The sequence below is a fragment of the Lethenteron reissneri genome, chromosome 23, assembly GCF_015708825.2.
Source record: "Lethenteron reissneri isolate LAM-NWPU_2019-01 chromosome 23, ASM1570882v1, whole genome shotgun sequence".
NCBI lineage: Eukaryota > Metazoa > Chordata > Hyperoartia > Petromyzontiformes > Petromyzontidae > Lethenteron > Lethenteron reissneri.
Window position 1 is genome coordinate 11,912,603 of NC_083801.1, and position 18,127 is coordinate 11,930,729.

General features: G+C 41.3%; 1 protein-coding gene across 3 annotated transcripts in view; it reads right to left on the reverse strand.

Annotated features, from left to right (window-relative positions):
- Positions 1–18,127, reverse strand: part of CTNNAL1 (catenin alpha like 1) — a 97,288-nt gene that overhangs the window by 14,593 nt on the left and 64,568 nt on the right. For all 3 annotated transcript variants that reach the window (XM_061557202.1, XM_061557203.1, XM_061557201.1), the window contains exons 14-15: positions 17,329–17,379; positions 14,143–14,303 (exon numbers count right to left, since the gene is read on the reverse strand). In XM_061557202.1, the coding sequence (XP_061413186.1) occupies positions 14,143–14,303; positions 17,329–17,379 (212 nt within the window). The remainder of the gene's footprint in view (positions 1–14,142; positions 14,304–17,328; positions 17,380–18,127) is intronic.

Consider the following 18,127-nt stretch of genomic DNA (forward strand, 5'->3'; position numbering starts at 1 on the left):
ACAAATGTTGTTGTGTATCCACTGCTGGATAAAAACCTCCCCGTGCTGTCAACATCCCCCATCGTTTCATGTTGCCAAAGTCCATCACTCTCCTGCGCATGAGCTGATCTCATCATTGCGTCTCCACGGTGATTGTCCTCTGGGCATGCTCCCTCCTTTGGCTGCCATACCTTCACCAGTCCGATTAGCGCAGTTGGATACGCACGGTCCCAACATACACACACATACAGTCTCGTCCATCGGCTACCATCCCTTCTACTAATTGTGTGCTGCCGAAGCCCACTTTCCTTAACTCGAATCTGTATTTTTTTCTTCTGAACAACATTCCTCTGTCTGGCTCAGTGTTAATCAACTGGGAAAATAAAAAAACTCAAGTTTTATCCAAGCATGCATTTGTCCATGCCTCTTTGCACACTTTTCAGCGTTTGCTTACATTTTTGTCCATGTTTGTGTTTCTGATCGATAATAACTATGAGTTTTCTTCTTCAAGTACATTGGTTTTTGCTTTCCATTATCAACTTAGGATTTCCCAAAAGCAATTCATACAGTTTTCGTTCACCTATTTATTTAATATATTTTTATCCTCATAGGCCTGAAATAATTGCCTTGGGAAAACATCATTTATTGTGTTTTCCAGTTGTGTCCTACAAGACTGTTATCCTTTGTATATTAACCTTGCTGTGAATAACTTTCGTTTTGTTCATATTTATCGTGAGGTCAACTATGCATTCCCCCTTTGTAATGTTTGAAAACATTTTGTGTATTGTGTAGTTCATTTGAATTGGTTGTTATGGCTGTTGTTAGTAAATCTGGGATGATTAGTACTTTTTCAAGGTACATGCATTTATTTATTTCCCTATCCAATACAATGTTTGCAAATATTTTTTTTCTATCTCCTTATGCGTGGTTTTGAGAATTTCTAAATTTTTTATGAAAGCCTTGGTTTGCAAAGCGCTGAAAAGGCTGCACAAACCCCCTGAATCAGTTGCCTTTAATTTTTTTTTATATCTACGTGACTTTACCGAAAGAACAAGAGAGTATGCCTTTTCATAGTTTATATTGCAGTATTTGATATTCATTTGTCTTTTCTAGGATGTGATTAATAATGAGTTTGTGGTTAACTGGTTAAAACCCCTTTTCTATTTAGAAAAAAGAGGTCTACTAATTGTGTTGCAAAAAAAGGATCAACTGCTTTGATGATGTCCGCAGTTACTCCATCTGATCAATGCATTTTCCACATTTTTTTATCCTGCAAAGAGCAGTGTTTACTCCTTTAGGTATGACATCTGGAACCTGAACAATCTTTTGTTTCCCGGGTACATGAATGTGGGTGGAGTGGTGTTGGGATTCCCAGCCACAGCTAATATCGCTTGTGGGTGATACCTGAACCCGATTTGCCACCCCCAACCTCCCCCCTTCATCAACCCACACTGACCAGCATCGGGAAGTCAAACGACCTCAATGGCCTACACGGATTAGGGAGGCCTTCATCCGAAAGTAGATTGATAAAGGGCTGCACATATGCATGTATTTCCTGTAGAGCTGCTGTATACAATTACGTTTATTTCATGCATTATGGTTCGACCTTACTCTCTTTGGACTAACATTTGTAATTTAGCAGTCACAAAGGTATTTTTATTCTGCTTAATAATCTTGATTATGATGACATCTTTACTTAGGCATATACTAAAATCCTACACAACATATGCAGCCATTCCTCACATTTTTAAAATATAATAACTTAAGCTAACTTTCCCCCGATTCCTTCTCATTCCTTGGCAGAGCTATCAAAGAGAAATATTACATTTTTAGAAAGAATCTCACACCATGCATAAGTCACCCAAGGCATTTTTTAAAATCTCCACTCCACTACTGTTCTAATGTACCTCTGATCAGTCCAATGGGTAAAGGCACAGTCCTGAAATCGTTTTCTCACACCACTTTTGGTAGAAGGGCTCTATTAAAGGCCTATCTTGGCCTACTCTTCAACATTTAATTGCATTATCCATTGGAAATGCACCTTGCTGCAACACTCATATGCCCATACAAAGCAAACTTTCTGCACTACAAGTGGGCAAATGTAAAAATGTTGATTATAATCATGCGACATGAAAGGCATGTTACATGGAATAGATTTAAAGGCACAGGGGTATCACATTTTATATATGAACCTGCTAAATGGTTGTATAGCCTTGAGATAAGTTTGCAACAGAACCAGAATTGTATTTCTCACGTGTTAATGCGCTCACTCTCTGATCCTGACTTTGCATCCTCAATTGTGCACACAAAGCCACACACTATTTGTTTATCGTTTACAGACTGCCCCAGAGAGTATTTCTTGACAACCTTCCCCACCCATGCAGGGCTCTGATAAAATGGACATTCGTGAAAATGTAGCGACGTACGCCTGGAGGTGTTACTGCATGACTGAGAAGCCGTTTTTCCAGCCACTCCCAGGCACACAGAGCAGGGCTCATGGCAACCCTGGAATAACAGCTTCAAGTTGTACCAGCAACAGGGCCGTCAAGGTCTCACGCACTGCGCGTGCAGTATGCGCAGCAGAGCGCCCCCATCGCACGCGCACACGCCATCAACGCGTCTGTCTGATATGCGATGACGGCTGCGGCTGTCCACCACTGCCACAGTCACCCCCTCATACGGGCACGTCCGGACCTCGAATCGTTCCATTTCATTGAATGGCTTCAGGGGTTAAAATGTTGCATACCTTTTGACCAAGGTTTAGGTGATGAGAGGTGTACATGTACAGCGATTTTTTTTTGTATCAACCTGCTGCTAAGTGAGGGCATCTCTGTGCCCTGTTGGCAATTGGGGGTTATTTGGCCAGGTAGGGGGGGCAACCCCTCCAGCAATGAAAAATGATAGGAGTTGTTAGCAAGTAAGGACTTATCCCTTGCTTTGAATTGTGCGGTGATGGCGCAGTCATCGATTGAGGGTCGAATTCGAACCGCGTTGTGTGATCGGCATCGTGCTCGCTGAAGGTGTTGATGCCTTCAGGGAAGTCATGTACTGTATACGCAACTGCGCACAATTCTGAGTCACTTATAACCGCTTTGCCGTTACTTATTGCCAATTATGGTCTCAGACTATTGTCCGATCATCTCATAGAGTCCCTGGCACATACTAGTATGCTACACAGTGGCAGTGGGGGTCGCAAAATGCCGATTTATTACGAATAAATGATCCGATCGAAATTAGGGATTTCGATCGGATCATTGGGAGGCACGTGCCACCCCATCCCCCCCACTGGCTCCGCCAGTGACTCCAACCACGTTGGCCAACTTGAGTTGGGGAAGGCGGTGAGCGTAGATGCAGGTGGCATCGACGCACACTCCCACAATGGGACCTTGCGGGCACTGCCCACTGCTGCCCACCACGTCGCACCCAGCAAGGCTACAACAACTTGTTTCATGCACCGTGACTCCCCATACAAGCACTCACTATCTCGGCTCAAACCTGCTGGGTGATCAGCACTCGCACGCAAATCGCCACCATCGCCCGTCCACTACAATTTGCACTGGGTTTTTGTTGTCACGCCTAGGAGTGCAACCGCTAATTCTCTCTCTCTCACACACACTAGGTAGTGTTTTATCAAGTTTGACATCTCATAAAGCACTCCACATGGAGGACAGTTCATTGCACTCTGCACCACAGAGTGGGAGTGGATGATTGTATGGTAGTAAAAGCCATAAATCAGGCTTTTGACTTCAGGGAGCTGTTGAGTTTGTAAAGGATGTTAAAAAAAAAACTGAGGGTGTATTAGAAGATGCTGCACATTTTTGTCTCATGAAAAAGGTGACATTTACACAATGTGCTTTGGTATGGAATTATTTCTCCTGCCCACCGAATCGATTATAAATTCTCACTATTTATGTTTCTGCTCCCGTTAAATTTGTTGCGGTTGCAGTGCCTCCAGGTGCTTAAGGGGTGGCGTGGAATCCCATTACGTGCATGCAAATATTTAAATAGAACGGAAAAAACACCGTTTCTTACACCTGAGATTCGATGCGTGTATCACGAGAGTGCAGACATCGATTGATGTCATGATTTGATGCCTGCGTCATGATACGTAGAATCGATGCATCCGTCCACCCCTAATTTCTTTAACGTCAACATTTAAAGGACACGTAAAAAACTAATGCTGAATACTGTATTAATCTGCAGCTGTCGGTCACCTCTGAAATGAAATGGCTCTGAAGAGATGACTCTTGCACTCGTTGCCTCTGCACTTTTTTTTTTAAATAATCAACAGTGGCAAGTGGCTTTGTCATGCCAGCCATGTTTAAAATCAATAATAAACTAACACGCTCACGCGTAATGGCCATAAACAGGTTTATGGCAGGGCATCAAGCGACGAGGCACTTAATTGAGTCCTTAATTGCATTATTTACCAAAATATTGCCTTCCTAAACCTCACAGATGATGTCCTTGGGTGAGTATGATAATGAGCAAAACGTGCTTTTGCATCCATTTTATGCAGGTGTTTACAGAATTGTGATTGTGCATAATGCTACTGCAATGTCTTCTTCCCAGCAGGTGAATCACAATGCATGTCACATTTCCATCCTGTCAATTACACCGCTGCAGTGCCATCTGCTGTTACACATTGAACATGCAGGGTTGCTGCCGGAACCATGTGGAAACTGTCTGCAGTCGTGGGACAAAAAAATTGGTAACAAATAACTTACATAGAACTATATTATGTACAGGCCGTTTGTCAATCCGTTGCTGAACGAGTGCCTCGTCACAACGTGTCGATCGTCCAATGCTTCCAATGCCGGTAGTTGTGGGTGTTTTGATTTAGTGTGCTGATCTTAAAGGTGCATTGAAAAATTATAATACTCCTATTGATGCTCCTGCTGTTGCGGAGTGGCTCATGCAGCCAGCTATGGCTGCAAGGTTTTGGTAGTACATGTTTATGCCATTTATTGTGAAAATTTCGTCACAGTTCCTATGATTGCTTTTTCATTGCTTTCATGGCTTTATTTTGGTGATTTCGAAAAGTGTATTGGTTTAGCCATGTTTGTTGTAGTACAGAGTTAGACTGATGGCCTTAATCTAAGTTGTCTTATGGTTGTTGTTGTTTGACTTGCATCCCACTGGGATTTTTGCACACAGCGTTGATGTACGGTGTTTTTTTCTGCAATATTTTGCTGTCTTTTCTTGGGTTTTCTGTTTGCACTTAGTCACATATTCACTTTAAGATGTTTTATTGTTCATGTTTTTATTTTTTGTTTGTTGCGGTTGCACCCGATTCAAGAGCCGAATGGCTCACAGGGCTGCACCTAATAAATGAACTTGAACTTGAGAGCGAGAAGTGATGACGCTGGGGCGTAGCAGAGCGCTATGAAGTTCGCTACACTGCCCTCTGCGGACAACATAGCCCCACAGCAGCCTGCAACGCCTCTTCGTATTCCTTCTGGTCGACCAGAGCACACTTACCCAGGCTCAAACATGCTGAGCATCTGAGGTCTGATGAGATTGGACGCATTTTGGGGGATTTGGTTATCAATGAGTAATTATTGTTCTAGATTTGAAGCTTTCGTGACTGCAAGAATATTTTTTATTTTATTTTATTATTATTTTTTACCTACGTGACTTTACCGAAAAAACCGAAGAGTATGAGTAATTATTGTATTACTAATTAGTAATTACTGTGTTACCCATAGCCCTCCACAACAGCGCGTAATGAGTGTGTCTACTTAGAAACTGTTTTGCATTGAACGAATCTCCCTGTTGGTGGAGAGCTGTTTTCCATAACATATCACGAGTTCGACTCAGCTGATGAGATCCTGAAGGTCAAAACCTGTATAGTGTGTGTTTGCTTCTACAAATGTTTCTGGGAAATATTGGTCCAGAAGTCCAAAAGACTGGTGGACTAAAATGTTATTTCCATCAATTTTGCGTGGCGAAACAGACTTATGTCTACATATTTGATACCAGTTTGAAGCAGCATAAATTTAGAACCACATTTTTAAGATGCGGTTAATGAAAATTTATTAATGTGGTCACCTTTTAAGTTATTATCACACTTAAATACGATCTACGATTCATGACCTTTAAAATAAAATAGGATTTCAAAGCTCAAGTGGTATCAAAATGTAAATGCCATGACCTTCCATTGAGCTGAATGTTTTGTTGAATGTTCGGAACTGGAATCACTCATGAAGATTCAGCTAAACTCGCACTTTGTGTTTTGGTTGTGTGTGAATTATCAAACTTTTATGCATAATATAAACTTACTCTGTCTCTCGATTTAAAGCTTTCGTGACTGCAGGGATTCATCTTCTTGGTTCTTTCGGTAAAGTCACGTAGAAGGGAAGTAATAAAATAATAAAAATAAAACATAATACAATAATTCTCACGACGTTTCGGCCACAATGCAAGCAGCCGTCCTCAGGTGAAGACGCTGTCTCCCCGACAGACCTGGTCTCCCCGACAGACCTGGTCTTCACCTGAGGACAGCTGCTTGCGTTGTGGCCGAAACGTCGTGAGAATTATTTTATTATGTTTTATTTTTATTATTTTATTACTTCCCTTCTACGTGACTTTACCGAAAGAACCAAGAAGATTACTCTGTCTCCATTATGAGATCACATGTCTCCGGGCTGCCCTGTGAGCATACACCAACATTACACAAATTAAAATGTTTTGGCTAAAGACGAAGGGAACAATTAGGGTACATTTCATAACAGCCTCCTTTTTTTTGCATATATTTACAATCAGATCTTAGTCATTTCAGCAGTCGGCCAGTCTTTGACCATAAAATCTATACGAGGCAGATTTGTACTGTAGTCAATAATACTAACATATCATACCAGCAGAGACGTCACCAGGAATTGCAATGCTTGACAGAGATGAGGTTTTTTTTGCTGTGACCTAAATTGTATCATATAATGTGATTAATTTTGGCTGTGGAATTGTAAAAAAGTGCCTTTAATAAAATATGTAGCATCTTACAGTTTATAGATATCTCTCGGTATCTAATCATTGGGGTTCAGGATGTTCTGTGATTTTTCAGTCAAACTCATGATTAGCTCATGGGAAAAAAATCACAAATATCAACTGCCCTTTCAATACTAGTATTGCTTTGCTGATGTGCTATGTTGTTTGTCCATTCTCATTTAAAACCATTTCAACTGCATAATATTGAAATGAGCAAAAATTGTGTTTTATTTGCTGCAAGTCATGAACTTGCAGTCCAAACCATATACTAAACATAAGCACGATATTAGTAAATTCTAAACTGTACTAGTGTACTTAATGGATTGCCAGCGCCCTTGCAATCGCTTGCCATGTCACGGCATGACTTAAAATGTCGTTGTTAATATTATTACTATTATTAATGAGATCTGATGAAAATATATCAGGGCTGAAACTGCCTCATTCATCAGTAGTTACGTAATACATTATTTGTGGCATTATACTCCCCCTTCCAAATTAAAACATATTGGGGAATATATAATTAAGCTCTGTAGGCAGACTTTTGGCAATGAACAAAGGGGATGAGCATTAGCAAACACGGCACACGCATTGCACTGTGGCTGCATAATTGTCACTTACACATTGTGAGTCAAAATAAATATTTAAACACCTAGATCATTTATTTATGTGCTCAGCGTACAACTCACATGATTCCTGTAACAGTGAATTGACGTTGCTGACAAAAAGATGGCTTCATGTCCAATTCAACATTGTTTTTGCCTTTTGTATTCTTCATTGTCATTGTGTCCCAGAACAACAGTGACAGCTGTAGAGCAATAATATACTTCTCATTTAAATGAAACAGTCCTGCAGCCAATCGTTGTGCAGTAACCCTCAGCCTAAACACAAGCCCTATGCATTCACGTTTTCCCCATACGTGGTTATGTCCCGTCTATTAAAGTGTCGGTTACCACAGCTGCCTCATGGACTACAAAGCCATTGTTTTGGTTTTGGACTGATTGTGGGTAGCAGTATTTTTCAGAGCCACCGTTATCAATGTGAGTCTGGATCAGACTTAATCTTGAGGGTGCAGGGGTTATCCACTAATTGTATTTAAATTGCCTACACCTTTGATTAGCATGGTTGGCTCCATACAAAAATACATTACCACGAGTCACTGCTTTTAGCAAACTGCAGCTTGAGAGTTCATAGGAAAGAGGCAGCGGTTATGTCATGGTATGTTTCTCTTATGATTCTATCATGAACATGTGCTCCAGCATGGAGGAAATTTGGGCTGAGCTTTCCACTCTTGATCAGAAATGCGTGGGTTCATTTATTGGATGGTCAACTCAACACATTAACCTCTTGGGTCAATAAATATGTACTACTTCGTGGGAAGTCTCATCTTTGTCACCTTAAGGAGAGACTCGCTCAGTTCATAATTTGATCACGTGGGATTTCCAATCGTTGGCTCAGGGCACAGCCCAGTGCTGATTTGAACAGGGAGACAACTTTTATATTATAAGCCTGAATAACGCAAAATGTGTGCGCTTTGATGTGCAACGTACAAAATGCACTGCTCACAGTTGGGCAAGTATGTGGTTTTAAAAACGCAGTAAATTATAGTCTCTGCTGACTCGGTGATAACGACTGAACATAAAAAGCCCTGAAAAAATGTGCAGGTGTGTTACATTTTCTAAAATTCAGCTCTAAAAGGACACATTGTTAGAGAGAATGGTTTGTGATTGAAGTACATTGAACAGTTGTTGGATTTTAAAATGAAAAGCAATTGTATGTACGCTCAGTGTAAGTGAAGAACACTCGCCTTATCAGCTTCCACCTTCATGTGGTACACCCCGAAAATAAACACTTGTACAGTCCCGTTTCTTTTCATGGATTGTCAGCAACGCTAGCTGCTATGAACATTTGCACAAAATACCTGAAGTGGGTGACGATGAAGACAGTGTTGAAATATATAGCGCTATTCTACTGAGAGAATGGACCCTGCCAAGGGGACACCAACAGAGGAGAGTGCTGGCTCACGTTCTCGTGTGAGCGTCGAGACACCTTACTTTTTATCTATCATCATCACCAGCCCCCATGGTCCAACGACAACCAACCCATCAACCAAGATATCGACACTGTACCTCATTGCCTTATCAAGTCTCAATGTGGATGTCCAGATTATATACATCATTCAAGACCCACACATTGCACTGCCAGGCTTTGACACTCCTCCAAGACTCTGGTGTAACCATCAACTTTGACATTCCTCCAAGACCCTGGTGTAACCATCAACCGCATCAAAACATCAACAGATCGATGTGCACATTTCCTTCATTAATATAAAGTTAAAGAGAAGCCACAGTGAAATTGTGGCCATGCAACTCACACTAAGAACTATATAGTAAACCACTATGGCCTGTGCTCCTTCAATATAGGAATAGCAAAACTACCTCGAAATTGGCATTGAGTATACCGCCATGTACACTGCTGGATGAAGGCCTTCCCAAGCCTCCGATGATGTAGCAGTCCATCCGGCACCTGCACACTCCATCTCCTAGGTGAATGTCCTCTTGGACCTGTTTCATTCTTCAACAATGTACGAGGTACAAGGCACATTGTTGAGATCTGTGTCATTCTGTAGCTGTCACTCGGTTATTGTTTTTGAGCGTAAGCCATCATCCGTTCTGCTGACTGATCTGCCAAAGCCTAAATAGTTTGGATGATGGCATTAACCCCGCACCTCCGATTAGCACAGTTGGCGATGTACGGCGCGAAATAAGTTCAACACAGAGTACATACACACATTCTCGAATCCACGTGTTCCTATTTCTGTCTTTCAATGCAATTCCAAGCATGCATCTCACCATGCTTCTTTGCACAATTTTCAGTTTTTGTTCAAAAATTTCCATTAATTACCATGTTTCTGAACCATATATCATTGCAGGTAATATGCACTGATAAACATAAAAAAATTATTTAAATACAGTGCTATGCTAATTTTCAATATCAAGTTCAGTTTTTACAAAAGCACTCTAACCTGCTCTCGACCATCTTTTTACTTCATGATTTTACTCCAGGTCCACTGTCAGTAACTGTCCAAGGTACATATCTTCTGACGTTTCTTCCAGCTGTGACAAATATATTCATATATCTCCAGCAAATATTTTAATTTCTTTACTGTGCCTCACCTAGATGATGTTTGTTTTGCTCATTTGAGCTTTGGTCCAACTTTGTAGCCTTCTTTGTGAGGTGCTTAAATAATTCCTATAGTTAATTTCTAGTAGATGCTATAATCACAATGTCAGTAGGAAATCTGAGATGGTTAATGTATTCGTCGTTAATCTTTATGCCATTGTTTCTCCAATCCAGTTTTTAGAAAACATCTTCTAACGTCTCTGTAAATAACTTTAGAGAATGCGTGTTAGTTTGCCCCCCCTTTTAATGTGTATGTTGGTATGTTCTTAATATAATATTAGAGTGGACATTACATGTTTGTAAAATTATTTTATTATTTATAAGTCTTGGCACAATGGTTATTGACATTCATTGGTTTTTCGAGAATATGATTTAAAACAACAACATAATAATATCTTCTTGGTTCTTTCGGTAAAGTCACGTAGAAGGGAAGTAATAAAATAATAAAATAAAACATAATAAAATAATTCTCACGAAGTTTCGGCCACAATGCAAGCAGCCGTCCTCTCCCCGACAGACCTGGTTTTCACCTGAGGATGGCTGCTTGCGTTGTGGCCGAAACGTCGTGAGAATTATTTTATTATGTTTTATTTTTATTATTTAATTACTTCCCTTCTATGTGACTTTACCGAAAGAACCAAGAAGATGAATCCCTGCAGTCACGAAAGCTTTAAATCGAAACATAATAATAATGACCTTTATTTTCACAGGAAAGTCGGTGAGTTTCAAGGTTCTTTTTCATGAGTGCCTTGCATTTGCACAAGATGGAGAAATCATGCTTACGAGAGGGTAACATTCAAAGCTGCATGCTGATGGACTAAATAATTGCTGGAATCAATTATCCATTACTCGCCACCTTTCAAGTCAAGCCTACAATCCCAGACAGTCTCCCATTCACGTTCTACCCAGGATTCACCTTGCCGAGGTTCTGACATCTTATCATATAATGTTTTGTTTTACGTTATTTAACCAAAAATTGGATAGGCCACTTTGTGGAGAATTAAGTCATTGTCCAACTGAAAGAGTAACTATCACCATAAGGAGTTCACATTTCTTAAAATGGACCTTCATGGCATTTTAATTATAGACAATATTGAACATTATTCGTCGAATGTACAGCTGTGGAATTTGGTGGATGAGGGCAGCATGCAGTGATACAGTGGTTAGCGTACTGCACCATCAACTCAGCTACCTGAGTTCGATTCCCGGAAAAGACAACATTGAAATTGTATCTGACCAGCAGAGTGAAGTATGGTCAAACAAATCCCCATGACTGATATGACAAGGGAGGTCCTCATCCAGCAGTGGTTTGACAACGCCTTTTAATTATTTTGTCAGTACACGTGCATACCTAAATGTATGTGTTTGATTCCCAGAGAAACTAATAATCCCAAAGTATGCATGAAGGGGTGCATTCTGGGAATAACATCGAGAGACAGAAAGACGAATACATGGATCATGGACGAAATGCAATTACAGACATGTTTAAGGGATGATGGCCGATGAATGAGATTTGTGATTAATTGCCAGTCAAAGGAGGGAATACGCCTGAGAGGACGGCCACCATAGAGATGAGATTATGAGATCAACTCATGTGCATGAGCAGGACGTTGGGAATACCAAGGGTGTGGGGAAGAATGGAGTTGACATAGAATGGCCTCCATCCAATCATGGATATATGGCTGATGATGATTATACGTGCATCTGGCAGTGACAGACACTGTCATCCTGTGTATATTTTTTATTTTTAAAAAATGTATGACCTTGCTGCTTGATATGGCAAAACAGTTGCTTAGGCCGCTGTATGTATGTTGAACTTCTTTCACACTGTACGTAGCCAATCGTGCTCATTGGAGGTTAGGACAAAATAAGCTGCTGACGGAAGCTCCTTCACTCAAGGGAGCTCTCATGAGCACCTCTAAAAGGGCATTTGCCCTACTCTTTCATGCTGGACAGAAGTTCTTGGAAGCCACAGAAGAACCCACACTTTACCCCATCAAACACAACCTTCCGATCGACTAACTGTGGCGCACCCATTTATACTGCTGAAAGTAATATCAAAAGGTTCTTGAAATGTAATCTTGTTATTAAATTCAATTGCCAATTTTTGTTTACAACTGTTGGATAGGTGTTGGTAATTATGCAGCAAACTGCTGCATGATTTCTCGAATAAAAAATATCCTTGAGAGTAAGACCACAAGGGGGAGCCCTACACTTACTGTGAGATCTCAACTCCTCTGTCGGGCAGTCCCGCCATCAATACACTTATATTACCATTTAATTATTAACAAAGCTCCTACGCCTACAACCAAACAACTGCACCCTTCTGAAAAAAAAGACTTTGTAACTGATAAAAATGTCATCATTAAGAGTATCAATTTAAAGTGATGTTTTAGCCAGGGTTAGGGGCCGTCCATAAATGACGTCACGCGATTTTGGACGATTTTTGACCCCCCCCCCTTCGTCACACGGCGTCACAAAAAGTCAGATCCCCCCCCCTCCAATATGACGTCACAAAGCTCTGGCCCCCTCCCCCCCCCAAAATAAAACATGCTTCAAATCGCTTTAAACTATTGTCATCGGAGTGCGTGTTTAATGTGGCGCTGCACTCTGATGTTGTAGTAGAAAACATTTATTTAAAAGTCTATTTAATTAAGTGGAACGTGTTGTCTATATTTATTTAAAGTTGCGTATTTTTATGTTACGTCACATTTATCAAACCCCCCCCAGGTGCGTGACGTCATTTATGGACGGCCCCTTATATTATGGTGCACTGTGTGCATTTTTAGTGACAAATAGAATGCGAAGTTTCTAGAATGTATCGTGGTCCAAGCCGTGATATATGCTTTATTGTAGCGATGTCCTCAATCTCGCTTTTCCCCATTGCAAGAAAAGTTTGTGCAAATCGCAAGCAGTGCTTTATTGCTCAATACATTATCAGCAAAAAATACAGCACCTTTGGCTCCCCAGTGTTTCACAATACACAATAAATGTTTTTACAAAAAAGAATGGTGAAAGTACATTTAATATTCATTGCCAAATAAGCGAATTTATCAGGACTGCAACAAGAGTATAATATGCTTTCCCATTATTCATTCCGGACTTGCCAAAGGGATAGATTTCCCTTGATTTATTGATCCCTGATTAAGTTTCGCCGTGTGTTCTTGGAATGAATTAGGCCAAAGGCAGTGCAAGCTAATTCCCATCCTGCAGGTCATTTCAGATAAAACTGAACCGCATCATCATCTCATTTTCTCCATGGTTTGTGTGGGTGAGGTGACACAGAGACTTTTGAGCGAAGCTTTAAGCATTGCTTTACCAAGCCTCTTGTCTCCATTGCAGAATTTAATCACAACAGATTCATATCTGTGGGAAATGCAAATAAGTTACTTATAAAGTTCTAAAAACCTGAGAAGCTTTTTCACAACAATAAAACAAATGTTATCACTACAACACAACCATAAAAACACTAATTGACCATTATCTAGAAATCTGGTTAATTATGTAACCTGCCATCCTTTCCTTATTCCTGCATGAAAATAAAATGTTTTGCCATATTTCATGAACATCTATCGTTCATTCAAGTTTCCACTGGAAGCAATTTAAAGAGTGGCCGATGGGAAAACAAAGGTACATTGTAGAGACCCTTTGTGAAAACTGCTGGTTCAGGGCATGCTTCTCCTCGCCATGTGGGTCGTGGGCATTATTCGACCATTCTTCACCACGCTGCCCAGTGTGGGGTGGTGAAGGTGTTGGAGCATCGACATGGGAGCAAGGAAGAATAGGGTGGCCATGACTATTAACTGCACTGCCCTCTGCTGCCCACAACTCAGCACAACCCAAAAGACACATATAACAATCTGGTGTGCCCAAGGGTCACCAATCCGTGCACTATCCAGGCTTCGCTTCTCAGATCTCCACGAGATCGGGTGCATTCCAGGTGATTTCATTCGGCGCACATGACGAATCGGCGTTCTCTGCGAGTCTGAGGCACCTCACCTGGTGAAGAGGTAGATTGCGTAGACCATGGAGGACAAGCTCTGGACAAGCTGGGTAACCTCGCCACCACCGTCGCGGCTGCTCAGCTTCTCTGTCTCCGCGTCGACGTCTGCCGTGAGAAGACGCAGCTCGAGCCCCAGCTTGGCGATCTTTACTTGCTCCTGCATGCGCACAGATGTTTGGAGGTGGAAAATCGAAATCCGTGTTACCACTGCCTAAGGTTTTCGCGGTTGTGCTAATACAGCACTCACTTGTGTTTAGGGCTGTACCGTCCGTTGCTTGGCGTGTTCAACATTTCACTCCACGTGCCGGGAGCTCCTTCAGGAACTGAATAATAACCCTGCCTAGCTTCTGTGTTGACGTTATTGGGAAGATTTAGGGTGATTTGGTTAAATGCAGTTCCTGTAGATGATCCCAGTATGCAGTGAAACGTTGCCCAGTATGCCACGTAAGACACGGTACACAACCTGATACCCACATTGCCTGTTGTGAATTATCAAGCCTGCGACCAAATTGCCTTAATGTTGTTGGATTCCAGAAGCTAAGCAGGTTTTGAGCCTGATGATTACTTGGATGGGTGACCACCAAGGCCTTCCAGGTGTTGTAGACCTAAGGCTGAAAGGTGACTGACAGATGACAATGTTGAGTGTTTCGTCATTGTATGTATGGGTTTTTTTTTTCTGTATACATTACTCCGGTATCTCCCCACATGCCAAACATTCCTGTGCAGGATCTTCCTGAAGTAATAGCCTTGAGCGTTCCCTGGTTAAATAATATAATTGCTATAATATGGTAATGAGGATGACCATGATAACTCTTCCACGTGTCTGCAAAGTTGTTGAACTATAGAGTGAGCCGAAAGTCCTCATTTGTACATGTGCTCCAACCGCCCCCTGGAAGGAGACTTCCGAGGCCACAGATTCCTTTTCTACTGGCCCCTGGCGAAATTTGTAAAAAAAAAACCCAATAAAGATGAATTGATATCCTTTGGAGCGCACTCAGATAACCGTGCCTCTTTTTCAAGGGAGAAATTAGTAAATGCGTGGAAAACCAATTTCATAACAGCATCCATTGGGATGGTTGTCTTTAGTATCTAGATGACTGCACTTTTTTAATATAGGGAATTCAGTGTCATTTCAGTCTGTGCAGAGGGAAAATAACGTCACAGAAAGGTTAGGGCAAAAACAGCTGTCTGCAGTTGAAGAAAACATTGGACTCATGCCAGAAGGCCAAACTCCAAACTGCTTTCATCCAAATGTCAGCATTTTTGTATGAACAAAAAGTGTGATAGGAAAAAAAATCTATCATGCGAGTGTCTAACTCCTACTGTGAACTCTGCTATAAACGTTATATAATTGTTGTTGTTTGCGTTCATATACGTCAATGCCTGCAAACAATTACCTAACCTTGCGGAGGTGCCGTGGGAATATTTAAATACGCACAAAGCAGGTAAGCCGGCAGGCACACTATCGCGCTTCGACATGATACCATTTGGCTTGCAGACACTCTTTCCAATGTGAGCAAGCTACGGTACTTTGCAAACCAGCCAACGCCATCCCCCCCTTCTCCACCTTGATCACTCTAACGGAATAAAACGACACGCAGACGCACCTGCTGGCGTTATTCCTCACTAATCTACCCGTGAAAATCGCTTACAATGTAACTGGACAAGCAAATTACTAGAAGCAGGATGGGATTTGTGCTGCAAGCATGTGACGGGAGATATGATGTCGAGCACTGTGCCAGGAGCATCTGCTCGTTGCCAGAACCCAGCAGCTGGTGGGTCTTGGTGTTCAGTTTTCCACTTTTTTCTGCACAAGTTTGTGTGTCCATTACACACAACGTGCCGTGTATTCTGTCGCAGTATAACGCGCGGGAATTGTTACATAATGGTGTCATTTACTCGGTGTTTTGAAACGACGTATGTAACCCTACAGTGTCCCGACAAAAAGCAACAGCGACAAACATGAACATGCTGGTATCTAGTATTCCATGCATGTACGGTCACAATTCTGCAAACCTATGATAACATTCTCTCAATTGTAAACGATATTCATTTGAGAATAGGTTTTCCCCTTTTTTCTGGCAACAAAACAGGTGTTAAGATATTAAAACACCAAACTGAGACCTTTTACAAGGAATCCTGTCTGCATTAACCACGATACTTGTGGTCAGAATGCAAACAAAAAACATACTCTGATAATATATGCATTGTCATTGAAACTGATTGGTCCACACCAGAGACAGCTTTCTTTCGAGCCTAGTCTCAAACGGTGTTTAGAGACACTAAAAGGCTTTTTGGCGTCCTCTGGTCTAACACCGTTTGAGACGAGGCTCAAACGGTGTTAGATATAAACTAAACATTTTTTTATTTTACCAGGTAAAGCCCACTGAGCTATATAGCTATTTTTAAATCCTTTATATTAAGTTCACTTGCTTGCTTGCTTGCGCGCTTACGACCGTGCAAATCTTTCGGTCGTTTTTTAACCCACTTCCCGTGATCCAATCGAGCTGACATTTTGCACACAGACTCGTTGTGCGTGACAATTTATTTTCGTGAAAATTTTTTTCCAAAATTTTCCACTTTTTAGGGGAAAAAAAATTTCATATTTAATTTAAAATACCAATGTGATAAAAATGAAACTCTTACTCAAGAAAAACAGAAATGAATAATAAAATAAAACCGATGCCACGCATATAAAGGATTTATAGTGAAAAACTTTGTTTTTACGGGTTAATTTTTTCAGAAGCTACCTGGCCACAAATGATAGGGAAACAAAGTGGCTCATGTGAAAATGTATCGCAGCCAAATACTCTAAACACATGAATCGAAATGTGGAAGAAAAAACCAGAGGACCCGGAGAAAAATCCACGCGATCAAGGGGAGAACACTTAAACTCCAAATATACAGGCGTCAGGGTCGGGATCGAACCCACAACCTCCTGCATACCAGGTGAGGTAGTTAACATCTCGCCACTGCGGCACCCCTCCCTGTACACTAATTTTTCTTGTCATCATCCCTTTTGGCAAGCCCACTTTACTAACAGTTTGAATTACAACATTAACTTGTGTCTTTAAATGTAATTCCAGGCATTCAACCCTCACCACGCTTACGTGGACTATTCAGTATTTGTATTTAAAAAAAATATGTGCAGCATTTCATTTTCAAAGTACGAGTAAAAATACCTCTGCATCCAGCTTCACTGGCTTGACTGGCTTGAGGTTTGAGCTGTGTTTCTAGAATCAGACACGTAAAGATGTCAGCACTTCAAAAGAGGTCTCTCATTTCGTTGTGACAGTGAGGTCGTAGTGTCAGGGGTCAGGGCAGGGGTCGGCAAACTGCGGCTCCGGAGCCTGATGCGACTTTTTAAGGACCGCTTTGTGATGCTATTTATTAAGGAACCACCATCTCGTATTCACATTGCGTTGTGGTCCTTGATACAATTTTGTATTTTTTTACCGAATAAAAAAAAGGCTCTTTTTTGTTATTTTGGTTGCAGACCCCTGGGTTACGGGAACTGTGACAAATTCAACATCTATCACAAAGCCCTAAACAATAACACATTATAAGCAGAGTCACGTCAAAAAAGTCAGAGTATTTCCCCATCAAATGTGCATTAGATATTGCTCATCCCCAAATATGGCCCAGAACCAGTCATGGATATTCCACACTCCTATGGTGGGCACCAGTCGCACCATAGGACAAACACTATTGAATTCCCACACAAAGTTACCACAGAGGAATGAAGGGCTGAGTCCACCCTGCAACTGGGATGTGCACTCGCAACCATCTTGTATTGGGATCATGTGCTGTACAATCAGCTGATTCTGGCCTACTCATCATTCCATAGACAAGACCGTTCTATGGGAGACAGAGCCTTCTGCAGCCATATTGTGGAATACCCTGCCTTGGCCCATTAGAAATCACAACTCACATACTTGTACAGGCATTCCTTGTAACTTAAATGTAAAAACCACTGTTGTT